The sequence below is a fragment of the Podarcis muralis genome, chromosome 12, assembly GCF_964188315.1.
Source record: "Podarcis muralis chromosome 12, rPodMur119.hap1.1, whole genome shotgun sequence".
In the NCBI taxonomy this organism is placed as follows: Eukaryota; Metazoa; Chordata; class Lepidosauria; order Squamata; family Lacertidae; genus Podarcis; species Podarcis muralis.
Window position 1 is genome coordinate 4,826,834 of NC_135666.1, and position 24,437 is coordinate 4,851,270.

The following is a 24,437-nucleotide window of genomic DNA, read 5'->3' on the forward strand; positions in this document are numbered from 1 at the left end:
GCGGCTTTCTCCCTCTTTTTTTTGCAAATCCCGAGCCGTTTTACGTAGGAAGGATAAATCGCGGGGCGGTGCGGGAGAGAAAAGAGCGGGCGATCGGCGGCGGCTCCGCCTCGGCCCTGCAGGGGGCGCGCTTCCCGGCCAGGCCCCCGTTGCGAGTGTTGCTTTTTCCCTCGCCCCCCCCCCCAAACCAAATCGCTACAATTGCGCCTTGTATGTTTCCCTCGGATGTGAGCAGCCCAGCCGCGCGCCCGCCTCCTCCTCCTCCGCCTCCGATCCTCCGATCCTCGGGCTGCCCCCCTCCCGGGACCCCCCCAGCCCGGCCCGGCCCGGCCCTGGAGCCCCGATCCGGCCCTTCTCCCGCCCAGAGCCCCCCCAGCAGCCCAGGGCCATGGCCGAATGGGCCCCTGCCCAGGTGAGCCGGGAGCGAAGATGGAGGGGAGGGGGGGGCATGATCCGGATCGAGAAGTTGATTCGGAGTCCGGAGATGGCTGGGACCCCCCCCCCCGCTGTGGATGCATGGGGGGGGGGTAGGCCTCTTTGCTGCCTGGAGTGGGGGGGTGGGATGGGAAAACCGGGCCTCCCCCCCCCCCAGCAGACCCTAGTAGTTTTGCTGGGGGGGGGGATGTCCTGGGGGAGGAGATCCATTAGGAGATCTCTTGTGGGGGGGGGGGAGAGGAGAGGATCTCTTTGATTTTCCTTGGGAGAGGAGGATGCGTGGGGGGGGGGGAGAGGAAAGAGGGGCTGATCCGGATTGGGGGAGGGGGCTGCCGGTGGGGGGGGCAGAGCTGGTATGAATGGGGCTGGAAGGAGGTGTGTTTGTGGGGGGGGGGTTTGATGTGAAGGAGAAGGTCCCATTGCAAAAGCTGGAGGTGGGGGGGGGCAGCACTGGAAAGCCCTCCCTTCCCAGGGGATCCAACTTGAATAACAATATGGGGGGAGGCAGGTAAGCTCTGCCCCCACATAATCGATCACCCCCCCATTTGAACGGCCATGCCAATTCAACTTTGCAAGGGGGGGGGCCTGGACCTCTCGAATATTTTAATGGACCTCAGTCCTGTGCTGCCTCCCCATCTATTCCTCTGTTTCATTTTTCCTGGAGGGGCCCAACTGCTTCAGGGCCCCCCGCTTGGCTTCTCAGGGTTTTATTGGGGGGCGCAGATATCTGGGGTGGGGGGAGTCGGCATTTTGGAGGGGCGACCACACACCCCCAGAGGCTCGCCCATCCTCTCAGACGCAGCCATGCTGTTTTTGCACAAGCCTATTTCTGCAACTTTGGGGGACCTCTGAGAAGATGCTCAGTTTGCTTTTGAGAAAAAGGGGGGGGTAGGGAGTGATCTCTCCCCCCCCCCACCAGTAATGAGATTATTTTTTCTCCCTTGGGGCCTCCCAGTAGTGAACAGCTAACCCCTTCCTTGCAGTGACACAGCACTCGGGTTGCACAGTTATTTATTATTATTGCTATTAATTTGTTGCGTTCATATCCAAGGAGTTTGAGGTGGTTCTCCCCCAGTCTTCGTTTACCCCCCCCACAACAACCCTGTGAGGTGGGTTTCAGTTGAGAGGCAGTGACTGGCCCAAGATCACTTCACGACCCAGTGGAGACTTGAACCCAAGTCGTACCCTGCTGCTCTAACCACTACACCTCACTGCCGCTCAGCTCTCTCTAGCAACTTGGGTAAACTTGGTAGGAACGGCTTGATTCCCCTCCTGCATTCACGCCTGGCAAGGGACCCGGACCTCTTGCCTTTGACTACAACTCCCATCATCCAAAGCTAGCAGAACCAGCGGTCAGGGATGATGGGAATTGTAGTCTCAAAAATGGTAGTCCTCCGTGATTTAAAAAATACATTTAAAATAAGAGAAAGGGGTGTGGGGAACACAGTTAAGCATCCTTTAAAATATTATTTTTAAATAATCAGTTGCCAGGAAAGTGTTGCCCAAAATTGGGCCTCCAGCTGTAGTTGGACTACAACTCCCATCGTCCCTATCTAGCAGGACTAGGGTGCTAGCAGGACTAGCTAGCAGGGATGATGGGAATTGTAGTCCTAAAACAGCACACACAACAAAAATGCCTTTAACTTAACCAAATCCCCAAGCGCTTCTACTCTAACATTAACCCACAAACAGCCCCCTAGGTGGACCTTTGCATCACATCCGCACCAGGAATTTAATGCATAATAATAATAATAATAATAATAATAGTAATTTATTTGTATCCCACTCATCTTGCTGGTTTTCCCCAGCCACTCTGGGAGGCTCCCGACAGAATAATAAAAACATGATAAAACATCAGACATTAAAAACATCCCTAAAGAGGGCTGCCTTCAGATGTCTTCTAAAAGTCAGATACAGTAGTGGAATATTAAAATACAATAACCTATTAAACATTAAAAGCTTCCCTAAACAGGGCTGCCTTCAGATGTCTTCTAAAAGTCTGGTAGTTTTTTCCCTCTTTGACATCTGGTGGGAGGGTGTTCCACAGGGCGGGTGCCACCACCGAGAAGGCCCTCTGCCTGGTTCCCTGTAATCTTACTTCTCGCAATGAGGGAACCGCCAGAAGGCCCTCGGAGCTGGACCTCACTGTCCGGGCAGAACGATGGGGATGGAGACGCTCCTTCAGGTCTACTGGACTGAGGCTGTTTAGGGCTTTAAAGGTCAGCACTAACACTTTGAATTGTGCTTGGAAACGTACTGGGAGCCAATGCAGATCTCTCAGGATCAGTGTTATATGGTCTCAGCGGCCACTCCCAGTCACCAGTCTAGCTACCGCATTTGAAACATTTGGTTCCCCCCTATATTATCCTGGGAACTTTAGTGGGGGGTTTTAAGGGTTCATGGAATTGCAGCTCTGTCAGGGAGCCAACTACAATTCCCAAGGTTCTTGGAAGGCGGAGAACGTACATGAAAATTATGGTCTGGCCAGCGTTTAGGTAAAGGTAAAGGTACCCCTGCCCGTACGGGCCAGTCTTGACAGACTCTAGGGTGGTGCGCTCATCTCACTCAAGAGGCCGGGGGCCAGCGCTGTCCGGAGACACTTCCGGGTCACGTGGCCACCGTGACATCACTGCTCTGGTGAGCCAGAGCCGCACACGGAAACGCCGTTTACCTTCCCGCTAGAAAGCGGTCCCTATTTATCTACTTGCACCCGGGGGTGCTTTCAAACTGCTAGGTTGGCAGGCGCTGGGACCAAGCAACGGGAGCGCACCCCGCCAGCGTTTGGCGCGCCATTAAAATGGGGTTTTTGCTTCTTGGTGGCAGGGAGAAAGTGGCGCCCGTTTTTTCAGGCTAGGGCTGATGGGAGTTGTAGTCCAACAACATCTGGAGCAGGCATAGGCAAACTCCGGCCCTCCAGATGTTTTGGAACTACAATTCCCATCATCCCTAGCTCACAGGACCAGTGGTCAGGGATGATGGGAATTGTAGTCCCAAAACATCTGGAGGGCCGGAGTTTGCCTATGCAAAACATCTGGAGGCTGACTGGTTGACAGAGGCTCTTCTCAGCCATCTTTCAGGGCAAAGCCCTCATTACAGAAAAGCACCCTAAAATATCATGTCATATTTCAGTAAATACGGGCCCAGCTCAGGGTGCTTAACTTGGCATTCAAAGCCTTAAACGACTTAATAATAATGAATTATTATTATTATTATTATTATTATTATTATTATTATTATCATTATTATCATTATTATCATTATTATCATTATTATCATTATTATCATTATTATTATCATTAGACCCCCAGATGCTACAGACCTTGTTGGGTGCCAAGCCTGGGGAAAATTGCCTTCTCTAGGTCAGCCTCTGTTTTTTATATTGACATTTAACTGGATGAATTTCATTTATAAAGAAAGAAAGCAATAAAAGAAAGAGTTCAATAGTTGCAGAAAAGAAAGGTGCAGTGTAATGCAATTAGTATAATCAGTTACATTTCCATACTAAGTGATATTAGTATCTTAATACGCATACGGTTATTAATCAAGCTGCTACATTCTGTTTAAACTCGTTTGAAACATCAATATATTTGTCAAAAACAAAGTCTGCGTCTATCAGCAATCCATTCGTAAGCTGCAGGTGTTGTCGCGTTGTCAATCCGTTGATTAAAAGGAATCGCACCTGCATTCTTCCAGTCCATCGGTATCAGTCTCTTAGCAGCTTCCATAAAATAGCTATATAATTCAAAATCATATTCTCCTCTAAAAATGTTAACTTTTTCCATACGGTCATGTTTATATAGCCTAGCGCTTCTCCCAAAACTTAGTAAATATAGAACACTGTAAAAACATAAATTTTAAAGAGGCATTGGCCTTCTTACATCTCCAGCAAAAAAGCCATTTTTTGCTAGTCCTTTTTTATATAAACGTAAAGGAGTCCAATAAATTCTGAGCGTTATTTTCTGTTGTGTAAGTCTTAATTTAAGATGCATTGATGCCTTTGGTCCCAAGGCTGAAACTCTTTCTCCTAAGTTGCAGAACTCCTACCCCACCAGAGTTTCCTGTGAATATTGACCTTTTTACCCTGGTAAATATACCTAAAGTGTATATTTTTAGGACTCACCGTGTTTTTGTGATTGTAAGTTATTTTAAAGTGCTTTTAATATCATGTTTAATATTGCAACCTGCTCTGGGACCTTGAGAGTTTAGGGCAGGTGAATAATAATAATAATAATAATAATAATAATAATAATAATAATAAATGTTTGAAAAATCAGTCTAAAAGTGGCGTACCACTCTGGCATGGCAAGAGAGAATGGCAAGTGTGCAAGAAGTTTCAAGTATGATCAGAAGAAAGCCCTGCTGCACTGAGTTCAGTGATACTTACTCCCAAGTAACTCACTACAGTGTTGAAGTCTAAACCAGGCATAGGCAAACTCTGGCCCTCCAGATGTTTGGGACTACAATTCCCATAATCCCTAGCTAACAGGACCAGTGGTCAGGGATGATGGGAATTGTAGTCCCAAACATCTGGAGGGCCGGAGTTGGCCTATGCCTGGTCTAAACCAACTTAAACTTGCTTCAGAACGGCATCACTATCAATCCTTTAAATGTGAGAAATTAAATAAAAACGCCCTGAAATAAATAAAACCACCGTGATGCTTACAACTTACAGCCCCAGCAATTCTTATTGGCTCTCAGCGACTGATGAAAAATCCTCTACAAATTAAACCAATTAATATTTTCAGCCCTATCTGGTTGTGATAATGTTTGGAATGCTTGAGTGACGTAGGTTAATTCTGTTTTGTATACGTGGTGCTAAGAATACTGCAATTCTCCACCCGGGTGAATAATGGAAAAATGGATTCTGCATATGGTATAAATTACGCAAATCAAACATAAGATGCACACAACTTAATTAATTTATTTTCTTGCATTTATATCCCAGCTTCCATCATGGGAGCCAAGACATCTTACCTTATAATTTTTTTCTCCAGTTTTGGATTATGCGAAGGTCAAACAATTTTTGATACCCCATCCTATTCCTGCACCTTACAAAGGTTTACAAAGCATTAGGTAAACCTAATTTGAACCCTTATACAGAGTCCGACCATTGTTTCATCTGGAATAAACCTGAGACCTCCAATATGCAAATCATATACCATACCAGTGAGCTATGACCCTTCCCCCTAATCCGCCACGTACTTACAAACCTACCTTGTAACAATAAGGTCTAGAAACTTTATTTTTTGTCTAGTGAAATGAAACTTGGGGTTCTGAGAACGCTGTGTGCAAGTACCAGATTCTGTACTGACTTGGTGAGTCACCCTCCTCAAATTTAGTCACTACAGGAACACCTGTTTAGAACTGGGTGCTGGCTCTTGAGCTTCATTTTCCTCTTCCCTCCTTGTCCCTCACTCCTTGTGTGTCGTGTTTTTTTGAATATTGCAAACCTTCGGGCAGAGACTGTCATATTTTTTTTTTATTGATTGCATGCCGGCTGCTCTGGGAGCCTTTTTTGGGTGAAGGTAAAGGGGACCCCTGACCATTAGGTCCAGTCGTGACCGACTCTGGGGTTGTGGTGCTCATCTTGCTTTACTGGCCAAGGGAGCCGGCGTACAGCTTCCGGGTCATGTGGCCAGCATGACTAAGCCGCTTCTGGTGAACCAGAGCAGCGCATGGAAATGCCGTTTACCTTCCCGCCAGAGCGGTACCTATTTATCTAGTTGCACTTTGATGTGCTTTCGAACTGCCAGATTGGCAGGAGCTGGGACCGAGCAATGGGAGCTCACCCTGTCGCGGGGATTCGAACCGCCGACCTTCTTCTTGGCAAGTCCTAGATTCTGTGGTATAACCCACAGCACCACCCGTGTCCCTTTCAGGTGAAGAGTGGGGTGCAAGTTCTCCAAAGTAATAAAAAGGAAGCAGTAAGAGATGGGTTTGTCTGGTGGGGAGGCGCTCCCTGGCTTCACTGACCACTTGGGTCTTCTCAGAGAGCCAGTGTGGTGTAGTGGTTAAGAGCGGTAGTCTCGTAATCTGGTGAACCGGGTTCGATTCCCCGCTCCTCCACATGCAGCTGCTGGGTGACCTTGGGCCAGTCACACTCCTTTGAAGTCTCTCAGCCCCACTCACCTCACAGAGTGTTTGTTGTGGGGGAGGAAGGGAAAGGAGAATGTTAGCCGCTTTGAGACTCCTTAGGGTAGTGATAAAGCAGGATATCAAATCCAAACACCTTCCCGCCAGAGCGGTACCTATTTATCTACTTGCACTAGCATGCTTTCATGGGAGCTCACCCCATTGCGGGGATTCGAACCGCTGACCTTCTGATCGGCAAGTCCTAGATTCTGTGGTTTAACCCACAGCACCACCCTTTCGGGTGAAGAGTGGGGTGCAAATGCTCCAAAGTAATTAAACGGAAGCAGTAAGAGATGGGTTTGTCTGGGGGGAGGCACTGCCTGGCTTCGCTGACCCCTCGGCTTTTCTCTCCAGATCCAGGAATGGAACGTGGAGGCTCAGCACCTGATGCCCCTCCAGCCCCCCCTCGTCCCCGAGCTGAGCCACATGCGGGAAGCCCAGCTGCACACGGCGGAGGCGTCCCTGTGGAGCGTGGTGGCCACGGTCCAGGCCATGGAGCGGAAGATAGACCTGCTGGCCACCCGCCTGCTCAGCCTGGAGGGCAGGTCTGGGACAGCCGAGAAGAAGCTGCTGGATTGCGAGAAGACGGCCATGGAGTTTGGGAACCAGCTGGAGAGCAAGTGGGCCGTGCTGGGGACCCTCATCCAGGAGTACGGGCTTCTGCAGAGAAGGCTGGAGAACGTGGAGAACCTCCTGAAGAACCGCAACTTCTGGGTCCTGAGGCTCCCCCCGGGGGCTAAGGGAGAAATCCCCAAGGTATATGTTTGCCACCCTTTGTATGGAAAAAGCGAGTCAAAGTCTTGGCACTTTTTCTTTTGCACATTTTTGGTGGGCTCCCCATGCCCCTGTGGACTGGAAGATAAGGCCCAAATATTTTAAAGCTTTGACATGTTCGATTGGCTGATTGTCCATACACCAACTGTGGGGCCTATATTTTCTTGAGAAAACCATAACTTTGGTTTTCTGATAATTTACAACCAGGTGTTCTCTCTGGCAATACACTGAGAATTCTCTTATCAATCGTTTTAGGCCTATTTTTGTTTGGGATAAGAGGACCGCATCATCAGCATATAATAGTACAGAGATTGGTTTTGAGGCCAGTTTAAAGGTAAAGGAACCCCTGACCATTAGGTCCAGTCGTGACCAACTCTGGGGTTGCGGCACTCATCTCGCTTTATTGGCCAAGGGAGCCGGCGTACAGCTTCCGGGTCATGTGGCCAGTATGACTAAGCCGCTTCTGGCGAACCAGAGCAGCGCACGAAAACGCCGTTTACCTTCCCACCGGAGTGGTACCTATTTATCTACTTGCACTTTGACGTGCTTTCGAACTGCTAGGTTGGCAGGAGCAGGGACCGAGCAACGGGAGCTCACCCCATAGCGGGGATTTGAACCGCCGACCTTCTGATCGGCAAGTCCTAGGCTCTGTTGTTTAACTCACAGCACCACTCACGTCCCATGAGGCCAGTTTAGGAGTGTGGAATTCTGAAGATGTTAGACACTGGACCATGTCATTTGTGTATAGGTTAAAGAATGCCGGGGCTAAAATGCATCCTTGCTTGACTCCCTTTATGGCTGGGACAGATCCTGTAAGTTGGCCATTTGTAGAGCAACGCACTTTCAGCACAGTGTCTTTATAAAGGCAGTTAATCAGATATAATAATCTTTTGTCTTATGCTTGAGGTGTTTAATTTGGCCCATAGTCTTACTCGTGAGATTGAATCAAAAGCAGCTTTCAAATCAGTGAAAGCAGCATACAGCACACCGCGAGATTGCTTGGCGTACATATCTATGAGGCGGGCTGGGATAAAGCAATGGTCTATAGTAGATCTGCCTTGCCTGAATCCTGCTTGCTTTTCCGCAAGGATAGCCTCAACATCAATCCAGTTGATCAATTTATTGTGGAGGCATTTTGCATATAATTTACTAACTATACGTAAGAGGCTGATAGGTCTGTAGCTGGCCGGATCCGGTGTAGGGCCCTTTTTGAATACTGGGATGATTACCGCAGTGGCCCAGCTGTCGGGGAGTAAACCAGAAGAATCAATGTGAGAGAGTATTGCCTCAAGCAGAGGTGCCCACCAAACCCTCCAACGTCCGGGGAATCTAAATCGGGCCGCTCGCTTGTTTTGCGGGAGCCAGCCAACTCGTGCCAGAACACTGGAGTAAAAACGAAATGGACATTCTGGGATCCCATCGGAAGCCGAGACGGCTTCTGCAATTCCAAGATGTCCTGCTTAAATTGGGGTGGTTGAGCTGCAGGGTTCGGTTGGTTAGAGTGTGGCGCTGATAACGCCAAGGTTGCAGGTTCGATCCTCGTTTAGGAGAGCTGCTTATTCCTGCATTGCAAGGGGTTGGACTCAGGGCCTTGCAGAGCCAGGCAGAGGCCCGGGCCAGGTAGATAATGTGCCCTCCTTATGTTCCTGTGGCTGAGTCAGGATTTGAACCCTGGTCTCTCGCAGGTCCCAGCCCAGCACTCTAACCACTACCCTGCGTTGGCTCTGTAATAACAATGACAATAATAATTGCAATAATTTGCAGATGCCGGTGACGTTTGTCGACATTGCTGTGTATTTTTCCGCCGAAGAGTGGAAGAACTTGGCCGAGTGGCAGAAGGACCTGTACAACAACCTTGTGAAGGAGAACTACGAGTCTTTGCTCAGCCTAGGTACGGAAACAACCATCCCCCTTGCGTCGTATGTAGAGGGTTCGAAGCATTTCGTGCGCATAGTCCTCGCGACAACACTGTAAGGGAGGCCGGTATTCGTTATCCTGCGATACAACCTGTGAGATTTCCTGAACGGATTGTGGCTTGCCTCTTGGGTTTGTGGGGAGAAGCAAGATTCAGAAAGCAGACTTCAAAGAGTTTAGCTACCATTCTGGATGCTAATTTCGATTTTAGCCGGGCTCATCCTGTTCTCTCATTGGCCAAGCGGATTCCTGTGGAAGGGAGCTCCGCTGTTGCACTGCATGAAGGATTTTCTTTTATCGGTCCTGAATTTTGAATTGGATGCCCACAGGTTCGAGCGCTATTGTAGCCTTTCAGACTTTTCCCCTGGGTTGGCTGCGCGTTGCTCCCGGGAGGGAGGGAGGAGTCAATAGACACTGAGGGTTGGTTCAGAGAAAGAGTTTATTTCTGCTTTCCGGATAGCAGAAAGGCACTGCGTGATCAGTCACAGCAAGCACACTTAAAGAGCAGTTACATACAGCTTATAGCCCCTTCAGGTCCCCTTTCCCCCTCCCCAGAAATCCAGCCTCATGAGTTTGTACACGTAAGTTTACATCCTTGAGCATGAACAGAAATTCTTGTTTCTGTACTCTTATCTCGGGGTAAGAAGGTCACCCAACTATAGTACTCCTGGCGCCATCCCCGGGCGCGAGGGCTGACAGGCCTGTCTTGCAAGGTGTGTGCGTCAGTGTGGTCAGGATAGTTACAACCTATAAGATAAGACCCAGATCTGACATCCTGTCTTCACTCGGAACTGACAAGGCCATCCATTAAGCCTTCATGGACTGATAAAGGAGAAGGCTTTGTTTGTACAGCTGGGTTTGTGCTACACAGCTCAAGCTAATGGATTTTAGCTAATGGATCATTGAAGGAGAAATTTGGGGATTTTGGGGCCCGATTCTGGTGACTGCATAGTCAGGTTTGGGTAACTTGTTCCTTCATTATGAGAAAGGGAGATTTTTTTTTCCTCTCCCCCCCCCCCCAAATTTTATTCATTTTATAACACAAATAAACAGCACAAACAGGAAAACAAACAACAGAAACAGATTCTTGTCTTATCCTTATTTTTTCTAAACATTGTTAGGTGGGCTTTCCCAAGTCCCCCCTATCTGATTTTCATTTTACCTCATCTTTGGCAGTTCACATATATCATAATTTCTAACCATTTTTTTTAAATCACACTTCCTTTAACCATAAGAATCTTCACATTTTATCACTTGCAAATAATACTATTTTAAAATACACTATCTTCTACTTCTAACCCTACAGCCTAAATCCACTTCCAAAGCTATTCTAAGATCTAAATATTAACATATTTTTTCAAATATTCCTTAAACTTCTTCCAGTCTTCTTCCACCGTCTCTTCTCTCTGGTCTCGGAGTCTCCCGGTCAGTTCGGCAAGTTCCATATAGTCCATCATCTTCATCTGCCATTCTTCTATACAGTTGTACCTTGGGTTAAGTACTTAATTCGTTCCAGTGGTCCGTTCTTAACCTGAAACTGTTCTTAACCTGAAGCACCACTTTAGCTAATGGGGCCTCCTGCTGCTGCCGTGCCGCTGGAGCACAATTTCTGTTCTCATCCTGAAGCAAAGTTCTTAACCTGAAGCACTATTTCTGGGTTAGCGGGGTCAGTAACCTGAAGCGTATGTAACCTGAAGCGTATGTAACCTGAGGTACCACTGTCGTTGGTAAATCTTGTTTCTTCCAGTTCCTCGCTAGCAATATTCTTGCAGCTGTTGTGGCATACAGAGAGGGAGATCTTTTCTCCAACCTAACATTATGAACTTTCAACACATTGTTTCCCAAACTTGGGTCTCCAGCTGTTTTAAGACTACAGTTCCCATCATCCCTGACCACCGGTCTTGCTAGCTGGGGATGATGGGAGTTGTAGTCCAAAACCAGCTGGAGATCCAAGTTTGGAAAACGCTGTTCTATCATGTCACCTCTTAAAGGGACCCCTGACCATTAAGTCCAGTCGTGACCGACTCTGGGGTTGCGGCGCTCATCTCGCTTTATTGGCCGAGGGAGCTGGCGTTTGTCCGCAGACAGCTTCCAGGTCATGTGGCCAGCATGACTAAGCTGCTTCTGGCGAACCAGAGCAGTGCACGGAAACGCCGTTTACCTTCCCGCCGGGGCGGTACCTATTTATCTACTTGCACTGGTGTGCTTTCGAACTGCTAGGTTGGCAGGAGCAGGGACCAAGCAAATGGAGCTCACCCCGTTGTGGGGATTCGAACTGCCGACCTTCTGATAGGCAAGTCCTAGGCTCTGTGGTTTAACCCACAGCGCCACCTGTGTCCCTATGTCACCTCTTACCTTTCCTCTAAGCTAAAAAAGTCCCAGCGCTGCAACCTTTTTTTCGTAACATCTGGAAAGCACGAGGTTTAGGGAAGGATGTGCTCAGAACAGTGGGATTGTTCGGGATCTGTAAGGAGAAACCGTGGAGCGACGAAGGATGACTTGTGTTCGCTGGGGAGGGGGAAGAGATCTAGCTAAAGATCCTCCTCCTCCTTCAAAGTCTTTATCTTCTCTTCTCCATGCCTTCTCCAGGAGGAGATATTTCTGGTTTTGGGGGGATATTTTTTGGTTACATCTTTATTGAAAGTTCAAAAAGTGCATATCTATAAGTGTACCAAAAATGGTGGGAGGCAAACGAAAAGGAGAAACAGAACCCATGCGGAAGGGAAAACAAAACCCCAAATTGTATACCGTATTTTTCGCTCTATAAGACGCACCAGACCACAAGACGCACCTAGTTTTTGGAGGAGGAAAACAAGAAAAAAAATATTCTGAATCTCAGAAGCCAGAACAACAAGAGGGATCGCTGCGCAGCGAAAGCAGCGATCCCTCTTGCTGTTCTGGCTTCTGGGATAGCTGCGCAGCCTGCATTCGCTCCATTAAGACGCACACACATTTCCCCTTACTTTTTAGGAGGGAAAAAGTGAGTCTTATAGAGCAAAAAACACGGTATTTTACAAGGTAGTTACAGTATTTCACCAGATCTTAATCTATTACAGTATTTGTAAGAATGGATTCCAAATATCATTGAATTTGTCCATGGCAAGCCTGCGTTTATATGCAAGTTGTTCATACGTTGCGAGTTTGTATAAGTCTCCAATCCAATCGTAGAAGTGAGCTGCATTTTTATTTTCCCAGTTCATCAGTATCCATCTTTTTGCCGTGGTCAGGAGAGTCCACTCGTATCGTCCTTTTGTCAGGTTCCATGTGCTGGGTATATAATTCAGGAGGATGTTTTGCTCTTTAAATGTGGGGTTGTTCCTTACAGTTCTGTTGACTGTTTTGGTTACCTTCTGCCAAAAGTCTTTCAATATAGGACAACGACAAAAAACATACGTTTTAGAGACCCATTGTCCCTATTTCTCCAGGAGCAGACGTTAACATTTCCAAACCGGAGGCTCACCCCAGAATTGAACGCGGCACAGAGCCATGTATTCCAGAACAGCAGAGCACAAAGGAGAGGGAGATATCTACGGATCCTTGCACAGGTGAGGAAAGCAATTTGGAAGAAATTGGGTGTGCAAGGAGGGGGAAAAGGTAAAGGGACCCCTGGTCCAGTCGTGGCCGACTCTGGGGTGGTGGCGCTCATCTCGCTTTACTTGCCGAGGGAGCCGGTGTACAGCTTTCGGGTCATGGGGCCAGCATGACTAAGCCGCTTCTGGTGAACCAGAGCAGCGCACAGAAATGCCGTTTACCTTCCCGCTGGAGCGGTACCTATTTATCTACTTGCACTTTGACGTGCTTTCAAACTGCTAGGTTGGCAGGAGCAGGGACCGTGTAATGGCAGCTCACCCCATCACAGGGATTCGAACCGCTGACCTTCTGATCGGCAAGTCCTAGACTCTGTGGTTTAACCCACAGCGCCACCCGCGTCCCTTGCGAGGAGGAGTAGGTTGATTCTAAAAAATCTGGGCCATCACATGCCAGACATTACTGCCATTGGGAAAACACCACTTTTAAAGAAAATAGGACTTTCGACTTCGTATTTTCTATTCCAGGGATCAGGGTGGATTTGATTTAAATCAAATCGATTTAAATCACAATTTAAATCACTAGTCAGTATGACTTGATTTAAATCATTTTTTTTTTTTACAGAAAGACTCATTCTTGCTGGTGTAATCTTAATATTTACAACCAGACAAAGGTTTCATTTTTGGAATAATAAACTTTCAGTGTAGTCTTTACAATTATATCAAAAAATACTGATTTGGTTATACTATTAGAAATACATAGACAAATAATTATTAAATTGTTTACAGATAGGTAGCCATGTTGGTCTGCCGTAGTCGAAACAAAATAAAAAAATTCCTTCCAGTAGTACCTTATAGACCAACTAAGTTTGTTATTGGTATGAGCTTTCGTGTGCATGCACACTTCTTCAGATACCTTCTTTGTGTGCATACACACGAAAGCTCATATCAATAAAGAAGTGAGGTTACAGGGAACCAGACAGAGGGCCTTCTCGGTAGTGGCGCCCACCTTGTGGAACACCCTCCCATCAGATGTGAAGGAAATAAGCAGCTATCCTATCTTTAAAAGACATCTGAAGACAGCCCTGTTCAGGGACGCTTTTAATATTTAACGCTCTACTGTTTTTAACACTTGATTGGGAGCCAGCAGATGGGCGGGGTATAAATAAATAAATAAACAAATAAATAAATATAATAATAATAATAATAATAATAATAAGATGGGCAGGGTATAAATAAATAAATAAATAAATAAATAAATAAATAATTATTATTATTATTCATATAGTGGCAAGAGTGGTCACCTTTTCCCTCCCTTCAGAAGGGAGCAACCACTGCCTTCTTATAGAACCATAGAATTATAGCGTTAAACGGGACCTCCAGAGGTCATGCAGCCCAACCCGCTGCGATGCAGTTCAGGAATCACGACTAAAGAATCCCTGGCAGATGCCCACACAACCTCTGCTTAAAAAAAACCCTCCCATTGAGGTTTCCTGATGTTTACCATATGTGGAATTTTGGAGAAGGTGGAGAGGGATTTCCCTTGGGTCGCCAAGCCTGTTAAAGAATCTCTTCCTCTGTCCTTTCCCTTCTTTTTACAGAACCCTTGATTTGCACGTCGGACGTCCTGAGCCGCATCAAGCAAGAGGAGCCCTTCGCAGGGGGAGGCCAGTTCACAGAGGAAAGAGGGATGCCAACAGACCCGTGTTCAGGTGATTTGCGTGGAAGGGCCCCGAGGGTCATCTAGTCCAACCCCCTGCAATGCAGGAATAATAATAATAATAATAATAATAATAATAATATTTACCTATATCCCGCTCTATATCCGGGGCGTCTCAGGGCTGTTGACAGACTAGAATCAAGATATAAAACCACAACATACTTACCGTATTTTTTGCTCTATTGGACGCACCGGACCATAGGAAGGAGAGAATAGGGGGGGATTTTTTTCCCCTTGTTCTCCCCCTCAAAAACAAGGTGCGTTCAAGGTGCGTTCAAGAGCAGGCCTTGCCGCTGCCCCCCGAGCTTGTGGGGCTGGCGGTGGGGGGAAGCGCCCATTGAATCATCAATGGTTCCTCTTCATCCTGGAGAAGAGTGACTAGTGGGGTGCCACAGGGTTCTGTCTTGGGCCCGGTCTTATTCAACATCTTTATCAACGACTTGGATGATGGACTCAAGGGCATCCTGATCAAATTTGCAGATGACACCAAACTGGGAGGGGTGGCTAACACCCCAGAGGACAGGATCACACTTCAAAACAACCTTGACAGATTAGAGAACTGGGCCAAAACAAGATGAACTTTAACAGGGAGAAATGTAAAGCATTGCACTTGGGCAAAAAAAATGAGAGGTACAAATACAAGATGGGTGACACCTGGCTTGAGAGCAGTACATGTGAAAAGGATCTAGGAGTCTTGGTTGACCACAAACTTGACATGAGCCAACAGTGTGACGCGGCAGCTAAAAAAGCCAATGCAATTCTGGGCTGCATCAATAGGAGTATAGCATCTAGATCAAGGGAAGTAATAGTGCCACTGTATTCTGCTCTGGTCAGACCTCACCTGGAGTACTGTGTCCAGTTCTGGGCACCACAGTTCAAGAAGGACACTGACAAACTGGAACGTGTCCAGAGGAGGGCAACCAAAATGGTCAAAGGCCTGGAAACGATGCCTTATGAGGAACGGCTAAGGGAGCTGGGCATGTTTAGCCTGGAGAAGAGGAGGTTAAGGGGTAATATGATAGCCATGTTCAAATATATAAAAAGATGTCCTATAGAGGAGGGAGAAAGGTTGTTTTCTGCTGCTCCAGAGAAGCGGACGCGGAGCAATGGATCCAAACTACAAGGAAGAAGATTCCACCTAAACATAAGGAAGAACTTCCTGACAGTAAGAGCTGTTCGACAGTGGAATTTGCTGCCAAGGAGTGTGGTGGAGTCTCCTTCTTTGGAGGTCTTTAAGCAGAGGCTTGACAACCATATGTCAGGAGTGCTCTGATGGTGTTTCCTGCTTGGCAGGGGGTTGGACTCGATGGCCCTTGTGGTCTCTTCCAACTCTATGTTTCTATGATTCTATGATTCAGCCTCAAAGATCCCTGAAGCCTTTGGAGCGCAGCTGCACTCCAAAGGCTTGAGGCTTCAGGGACATCCTTTGTAGCCTCCACCGCCCTTTGAATTCACCCCGCCATCCTGAAGCTGGAACAGCGAGATGGAGGGCTGCGCAGCGCCCCGTCTCGCTGTTTTGGCTTTGGTGACAGCAGGCTGCTATCCGCAAGCCTTCTGAGCCCGGCAGGAACTCCTGCCGGGCTCCGCAGGCTTGCAGAGAGCTGCCCGAGGCCCGGGGTGCACAGTGATGCGCTCCCAGGACTTCGGGCTGCAGGCAGCTGTCCACAAGCCTGCGGAGCCTGGCAGGAACTCCTGCCGGGCTCTGCAGGCTTGCAGAGAGCTTCCTGAAGCCTGCACACCAACCCCTCTCGCTCTCCAGGCTTCAGCGAAAGCCTGCATTCGTCCCATAGGACGCACACACTTTTCCCCTTCATTTTTGGAGGGGAAAAAGTGCGTCCTATAGAGTGAAAAATACAGTAATAAAATTAAAAACCACAACCCCCAAAAACCACATTTTAAAAGGGCAAAGGGCGTAAATCAGATCAACCAAAGGCCTGGTTAAAAAGGAACACTGAATTGGCAGAATCCCTAATGTATTATTATTATTATTATTATTATTATTATTATTATTATTATTAAATTTATATACCACCCTATGCCCGGAGGTCTCAGGGCAGTTCACATAAAAAGGTCACAGAATATAAAATTAAAATAAAAGCAATCACCCAATAATACCAACCCCCAAAAGAACCACATTTTAAATGAGTATGGGATGTTGATCAGGTCAAACAAACGCCTGGTTAAAAAAGAACTTTTTGCTTGGTGCCTAAAGGTGTATAATGAAGGCGCCAGGTGAACTTCCCTGGGGAGAGCATCCCACAGACAGGGAGCCACTGCAGAAAAGGCCCTGTTCTCGTGTTGCCACCCTCTGGACCTCTCGAGGAGGAGGAGGTACATGAAGAAGGGCCTCAAAAGATGATCTCAGGGTCTGGGTAGGTTCATATGGAAGGAGGTGTTGTGGTCCTGAGGAATCGCAGCTAAAGAATCCCTGAGAAATGGCCGCCCAACCCCAGTTGAGAAACCTCCAGTGATTCACCTTTCAAGGAAATCCGTTCCACCGCTGACTAAACAGCTCATAGCCTCCCGAAGTTCTCCCTAACGTTTAGTCAGAAACTTCTTTCTTGTCATTTGAACCAAACTGGTGTCCTCCAGACGTTTTGGACGGTCATTCTCACCAACTGCCCGGGTGCTGATGGGAGTTGTAGTTCAAAACATCTGGCAGGTACCAGGTTGGGGGAAGCGCCTGCTCTGTAGGACTTCCATTGTCATCTTGTTTTTTGACACTCGCTTTTTAGTAGACTATGTGGAGGACTCCCTGGTCCTGAATGGGGTAACTGTGCCCCTGAAGGACCAGGTGTGCAGCCTGGGAGTCATTGTGGATTCGCAGCTGTCCATGGAGGTGCAGGTCCATTCTGTGTCCAGGGCAGCTGTTTATCAGCTCCATCTGGTACGCAGGATGAGACCCTCCCTGCCCACAGACTGTCTCACCAGAGTGGTGCATGCTCTGGTTATCTCCTGCATGGACTACTGCAATGCACGCTACGTGGGGCTACCTTTGAAGGTGACCCAGAAACTGCAACTGCTCCAGAATGCGGCAGGTAGACTGGTGACTGGGAGCGGCCGCCAAGACCAAATAACACCGGTCCTGAAAGACCTCCAGAGAGCCAGTGTGGTGTAGTGGTTAAGAGCGGTAGACTCGTAATCTGGGGAACCGGGTTCGCGTCTCCGCTCCTCCACATGCAGCTGCTGGGTGACCTTGGGCCAGTCACACTTCTTTGAAGTCTCTCAGCCCCACTCACCTCACAGAGTGTTTGTTGTGGGGGAGGAAGGGAAAGGAGATTGTTAGCCGCTTTGAGACTCCTTAAAGGGAGTGAAAGGCGGGATATCAAATCCAAACTCATCTCCGTCGGCTCCCAGTACGTTTCCAAGCACAATTCAAAGTGTTGGTGCTGACCTTTAAAGCCCTAAATGGCCTCGGTCCAGTATACCTGAAGGAGCGTCTCCACCCCCATCGTTCTGCCCTGACACTGAGGTCCAGCGCTGAGGGCCTTCTGGCGGTTCCCTCCCTGCGAGAAGTGAGGTTACAGGGAACCAGGCAGAGGGCCTTCTCGGTGGTGGTGCCCGCCCTGTAGAACGCCAACCCACCATATGTCAGAGAGAAGAACAACTACCAGACTTTTAGAAGACATCTGAAGGCAGCCCTGTTTAGGGAAGCTTTTAATGTTTAATAGGTTATTGTATTTTAATATTCCGTTGGAAGCCGCCCAGAGTGGCTGGAGAAACCTAGCCAGATGGGCGGGGTATAAATAATAAATTATTGTTGTTGTTGTTTGAGACTCGTTTTTTAGTAGAATAGGCCGACCTGTGCCAGATGTTCTGGACTGCAACTTCCAGTCGTGCTGGCTGGGCTAATGGGAGTTGTAGTACGGAACAGCTGAAGCTGGGGTTGGGGAAAGACTAGAACAGGTCAATCTTTTTGATGGACAGGCTTTGACCTCTGCTGCACCAGGATTTGGGCGGCCATGCTGAGGTTTTTGTTCGCCTGACCGACACGAGGGCCGCCTTCTTCTGAACTGTTTTGTTTGGTTCTCTTCGCAAAGGAGCTGAGGGCCTCATGTCCGCCCATGACTTCTTGTCGTGGATTAAACAAGAGGAGGAGCCATGCGTCAGGGAACACTGGGAGTCGGCAGAGAGAGACATCCTTACGGGCCCCGGCACAGGTGAGCAGCCTTGAGGATGGGCATGTCTGCCTCAGTTCCTGCATTCACCCATATAGCTGCAATCCCTACCTCCCAAGAACATAATCATGGCAAAGGAGAGACTTATCCTGGCTCCATCCTATCAGCCAGGGAAGAAGCAGCTTCATCATTGCTTGCTTTCGAGCCCCATGTAGGGGGTTGGGCTAGATGACCCTTGTCCCTTTCCACTGTGCGATTCTAAGTCTCTTTCCTCTTCCCTCCCCATTCCTTTTTCCTTTTGTGTCGTGTCCATGAGATTGTGAACCTTCAAGTATATAACACGGGTCTTGAAAGACCTACACTGGCTCCCAGTACGTTTCCAAGCACAATTCAAAGTGTTGGTGCTGACCTTGAAAGCCCTAAACGGCCTCGGTCCAGTAGACCTGAAGGAGCCTCTCCACCCCCATCGTTCAGCCTGGACACTGAGGTCCAGCTCCGAGGGCCTTCTGGCGGTTCCCTTAGTGCAAGAAGCCAAGTTACAGGCAACCAGGCAGAGGGCCTTCTCGGTAGTGGCGCCCACCCTGTGGAACGCCCTCCCACCAGATGTCAAAGAGAAAAATAACTACCAAACTTTTAGAAGACATCTGAAGGCAGCGCTGTTTAGGGAAGCTTTTAATGTTTAATCGGTTATTGTATTTTAGTGTTTTGTTGGAAGCCGCCCAGAGTGGCTGGGGAAACCCAGCCAGAAGGGCAGGGTATAAATAATAAATTATTATTATTATTATTATTATTATTATTATTATTATTAGCAGGAACTGTCTCTGTACATCACTTAGAAACTTTTAGATGCTTTGTAAGCATTCTAGGATAATGCTAGGGCTTCCAAACAGTTTGGGCATGTAGGTACATTTGGGTTTCTGAGAAAGTGCTAGTCCAACCCTCTGCAATCTAGTCCCTCTTCTTCCAGATCGGCCGACCCCTGAGATATAAAGTGTGTGTGCCTATTTATTTTATTCTGCCTAAATCTCTTAGGTGTTTTACAGTGGTACCTTGGTTCTCAAACTGAATCCGTTCCGGAAGTCCGTTCCAAAACCATTCCAAAACCAAGGCGCACTTTCCCATAGAAAGTAATGCAAAATAGATTAATGAGTTCCAGACTTTTAAAAGTAACCCCTAAAACAGCAATTTGACATGACTTTTACTCTCTAACAAGACCATTGATCCATAAAATGAAAGCAATAACCAATATACCGTACTATAAAATAAATAAGCAGCATAGTAGATGATAAAAAGTAATTTATTTTTTCCCCTAACCTGCACTGATGATAGTCCTTGTTTGGATGGGGGGCTTTTATCCATTTCCGCAGTCACACAATCAATCCATCAATAGCTGAACTGGGTCCCATACAGTCACGAAAATTAACCGAAAAAGCCTCAAAAACAGAAATGCAAAATAAATAGCAAAAACAAAAGTGCCAAACTTAATCGGTTCTGGAAGTCCGTTTGACTTCTGAAATGTTTGAGAACCAAGGCGCAGCTTCTGATTGGTGCAGGGGCTCCGGAAGCAATAGCTGACAGCCACATTGGATGTTCGGCTTCTGAAAAACGTTCAAAAACCGGAACACTTCCGGGTTTTGGCATTTGGGAACCAAGGCGTTTGAGAACCAAGGTACCATTGTACAAAGTGTGCATTAAACCTGAGCCCTGAAAAGCCCATAGAGCGGGAGGAGGAAGTGGGAAAGAGTGCCCTTCTTTCAACTTCCTCCTTCTGCTCTGTATCCTTCTCAAAGGCAAAAGGGTATCTGCCCTCGCCGCCTCTTGATAAGGAGACATGGGAGGTGTTGTGAAAGCCATGGGGGGAAATCTCAGGGGTTCCATTGTGCCCGCGGGCACCCTGTTGGTGACCCCTGAGCTGTGCCCCTTGGGCTAAACTTTCCCAGTCTCTCTCCCGAATAAACCCCCTGTGGAAGTGACTTCCTTTGCCGCCCCCTATGGCTGGGATGACTAACTGCGGCCCATTCTTTTGGGCTTTGAATGCAGTGGTACCTCTGGATGCGAACGGGATCCGTTCCAGAGCCCCGTTCGCATCCTGAAGTGAACGTAACCCGTGTCTGTGCATGCGCGGGTCGCGATTCGCCGCTCCCGCACATGCGCGTGACGTCATTTTGAGCATCTGCGCATGCGCGAGTGGCGAAACCCAGAAGTAACGTTAAATAACTGCGGCCCGTTTCCCCTATGGAGTTCCAGTGTGGTGTAGTGGTTAAGAGCGGTAGACTCGTAATCTGGTGAACCGGGTTCGCGTCTCCGCTCCTCCACATGCAGCTGCTGGGTGACCTTGGGCCAGTCACACTTCTCTGAAGTCTCTCAGCCTCACTCACCTCACAGAGTGTTTGTTGTGGGGGAGGAAGGGAAAGGAGAATGTTAGCCGCTTTGAGACTCCTTAAAGGTAAAGGGACCCCTGACCATTAGGTCCAGTCGTGACCGACTCTGGGGTTGCGGCACTCATCTCGCTTTACTGGCCGAGGGAGCCGGCGTACAGCTTCCGGGTCACGTGGCCAGCAGGACTAAGCCGCTTCTGGCGAACCAGAGCAGCGCACGGAAACACCGTTTACCTTCCCGCCGGAGCGGTACCTATTGATCTACTTGCATTTGGACATGCTTTTGAACTGCTAGGTTGGCAGGAGCAGAGCTCACCCCGTTGCAGTGATTCGAACCACTGAACTTCTGATCGGCAAGTCCTAGGCTCTGTGGTTTAACCCACAGTGCCACCCTTTTGAAACTCCTTAGGGTAGCGATAAAGTGGGATATCAAATCCAAACTCTTCTTCTTCTTCTTCTCTCTTCCTCCCAGCTGGCGACGTGATGGCCGTCAAAGCCGAGACCCAGCGCTCGTGCCCGGAAGAAGCAGCGCGGACCAGGGATTCTGTGTTCCACGGTGAGGCCCCCGTATCTGCCGGGGCGGCGGCGGCATCGGCGGCGATGGAATCCTACGTGGGCCCGGGCGGCCCAGTTGCGCCGCCCCTCAGCCCTGCCAGGAGCCGACCGGGTAAATCCATTGAGTTAGAGAGCGAGTTGCAAGGCCTCTTTGCCCCACAGCCGCCGGCCGAGCGCCCCCACGGCTGCAGCGAGTGCGGGAAGATGTTTGGGGTGAAGAAGAGCCTGAAGGTTCACCAGCGGAGCCACCACAGCCAGGAGCGGCCGTACGAGTGCGCCGAGTGCCGCAAGAGCTTCAACTGCCACTCTGGTCTGGTGCGGCACCAGATGACGCACCGTGGGGAGCGGCCCTACAAGTGCGAGGAGTGCGGCAAGTGCTACAGCCGTAAGGAGCACCTTCAGAACCACCAGAGGCTGCACACGGGCGAGAGGCCTTTCCAGTGTCCCGTCTGTGGCAAGCGGTTCATTCGCAAGCAGAACCTGCTAAAGCACCAGCGCATCCACACCGGGGAAAGGCCCTACCAGTGCGCCGAGTGCGGGAGGAGCTTCCGCTACAAGGAGTCCCTCAAGGACCACCTGAGGACTCACAGCACCGAGCCCCCCGCCCAGAGGCTGCTGCCCTCCCTGGGCGGGGAGCCACTCCCGTAAGGCCCTGCGGGGGGAAGGAGGAAAAGCTCTCTCCATAGCTGTCAACGTTTCCCTTTTTTTAGGGGAAATTCCCTTCTCCCGAATAGGATTCGTCGCAAGAAAAGGGGAAAGTCGACAGCTGTGGCTCTCTCTTGCACTCCTTCTCCCCCCCCCAAAAAAAACCTCCTCCCCACAGCCTCCTTCCCCTCCAGTGCCTCCCGATTCTGCCCGGCGCGGGGGGCATAGCCGCCGCAAAGACCGCTGGACGGTGGGCGTGAGGCCGCCTTGGTTCTGCGAATGCCACGCGGCAGCCGCACCTCGTTCCCCAAACGCGCACCGCCTTGCTCCCGAATCGGCCTTTGCGGAACAAAAACGAGCGGAACCCGCAAGGGACGCGGGCGGCGCCGTCTGCCGCAGGCCGGAAACTCTAGACTTCCCGGAGACTGACGCTGAGGACCTGATGATTTCGCTTGGGGATGTTTCTAGCCCTCATTGAGGAGGGGGGTTCCAGGAGCATGGCGGCAACGTGCGCATGTGTGTTCTAAAGGCTCAGAAACCAAATTCCAAACCCCACACCCTGCTCACTCCCCTCCATGTCTCAAATGGGTTTTTCAATCCGGAAGGAATGATTGCAATTTTAGCAGGACGCTAGCCTTGAGCGGAAGCCCCCGGAATGGACCCTTTTTGGCTAAAACGCGGCTTCTCGTACGTACGAATAAGGACTTTTGCGTCTCCCTCGTCTCTTTCTCTTGGGTGGCCAGTTTGCGTTGCTCCTCTGCGGGACTTTTTTGAGCCTCTGCTTTTCTTTTCTCTTCTCCCCTCAGGGCCTGCTTCTGTTCACAGCCTCTGAACAGTTTCACTGCAAAGCACCTTTTCCAGGTCTCACCGCCCCACCCACCCCAAACCCCGACCCCCAAGTCCTGCATTCCCCCCCCCCACCGCAAGTATATTTATTCGTTCTCGTCCCTCGTTCCTCCCATGCTTTTATTTTTAAAAAAGAAATTCCTTTTATCTCATGACAACGCAGTCCAACTCTGTTTTTAAAAATAAACATTAAAAAAAGAGAGAATTATTTCCGGGTGTAGTTTTGTATCAAAGGTGCAATGCAAATAAAGACAAAATAGAGAGTGGGGGGAGAAGCAAAGAAAGCTGCTTGGGTTGCAGTTTTTATTCATAGGATCATAGAACTATGGGAAAGGGACCCAGGGGTCATCTAGTCCAACCCCCTGCAGTTTGGATCGTGTTTTGGTGCTCAGAGGTCCTCTGATTTTCATGGCTGTATAGGATTTGGCAGTAGGCTTTTCCCATACTTGAGCTTCGGGCCTCTTGTGTGTTTTTGAAAGATGCACAGCTAGGATTGAAATTGAAATACTTTATTGTCACTTGTACAACTTGCATACAGTGAGATTATTACATGACATGACATGACATGACATGACATTACATTACCGTGGTGCCCCGCAAGACGAATGCCTCGCAAGACGGAAAACTCGCTAGACGAAAGGGTTTTCCGTTTTTTGAGTCGTTCCACAAGACGAATTTCCCTATGGGCTTGCTTCACAAGACGAAAACGTCTTGCGAGTTCTTGCAAGTTTGTTTCCTTTTTCTTAAAGCCGCTAAGCCGCTAATAGCCGTGCTTCGCAAGACGAAAAAACCGCAAGACGAAGAGACTCGCGGAACGGATTAATTTCGTCTTGTGAGGCACCACTGTACTTTATTGTCACTTGTACAACTTGCATACAGTGAGATAATTCCATTACATGACATTACATTACATTATACAGGATGATTCTGTATAACCAAACATCTAAAAAACGAACACATCAAAGTGTTTGAAATGGTGTGTGCGTATCTCTCTCACACCCACCCACCCAGCTAGGTCTAACCTCAGCAAACTGGGACCAGTCTTGAGTTTTTATTGGGCATACATGCAAAATTGGACTTGGTATATAATGTGCAAAACAACCCACCCACTCACATTGTCTCCCTGCCTGACGGTAGGAGCTCCTTCATCAGCTAATTTTTAAGGGGTCGTGTAAGTCTGAAGAATCCGTAAAAATATATCCTGTTATTTTCTACATTTCTCAGAGATAACAACTAAGTGTGGGTAGATCAACGTGTATCTTGAGCTTTTCTGTGCGTTTTCCAAGATACACGTTGATCTACCCACACATAGTTGTTATCTCTGAGAAACGTAGAAAATAACAGGATATATTTATACGAATAAAGCAGAGAAATCACCTTGCCGACAAAGGTC

At 48.6% G+C, this 24,437-nt stretch overlaps 1 protein-coding gene across 1 annotated transcript; it reads left to right on the forward strand.

Moving 5' to 3' along the window:
• Positions 1–96: 96 nt before the first annotated feature.
• Positions 97–23,252, forward strand: LOC114607518 (zinc finger protein 398). The gene is made up of 7 exons (XM_028750804.2): positions 97–412; positions 6,922–7,323; positions 9,106–9,232; positions 12,681–12,800; positions 14,384–14,494; positions 18,543–18,662; positions 21,471–23,252. The coding sequence occupies exons 1-7, from the start codon at positions 389–391 to the stop codon at positions 22,199–22,201; spliced, it is 1,635 nt and encodes a 544-aa protein (XP_028606637.2). The 5' UTR covers positions 97–388; the 3' UTR covers positions 22,202–23,252.
• Positions 23,253–24,437: the final 1,185 nt, after the last annotated feature.

Bases quoted from the DNA above. Each gene is read 5' to 3' on its own strand.
- LOC114607518 (XM_028750804.2), top strand. From the start codon at position 389: ATGGCCGAATGGGCCCCTGCCCAG. The intron at 7,324-9,105 runs GTATATGTTTGC...AATAATTTGCAG, and splicing joins CTAAGGGAGAAATCCCCAAG to ATGCCGGTGACGTTTGTCGA. The intron at 18,663-21,470 runs GTGAGCAGCCTT...TCTTCCTCCCAG, and splicing joins CCTTACGGGCCCCGGCACAG to CTGGCGACGTGATGGCCGTC.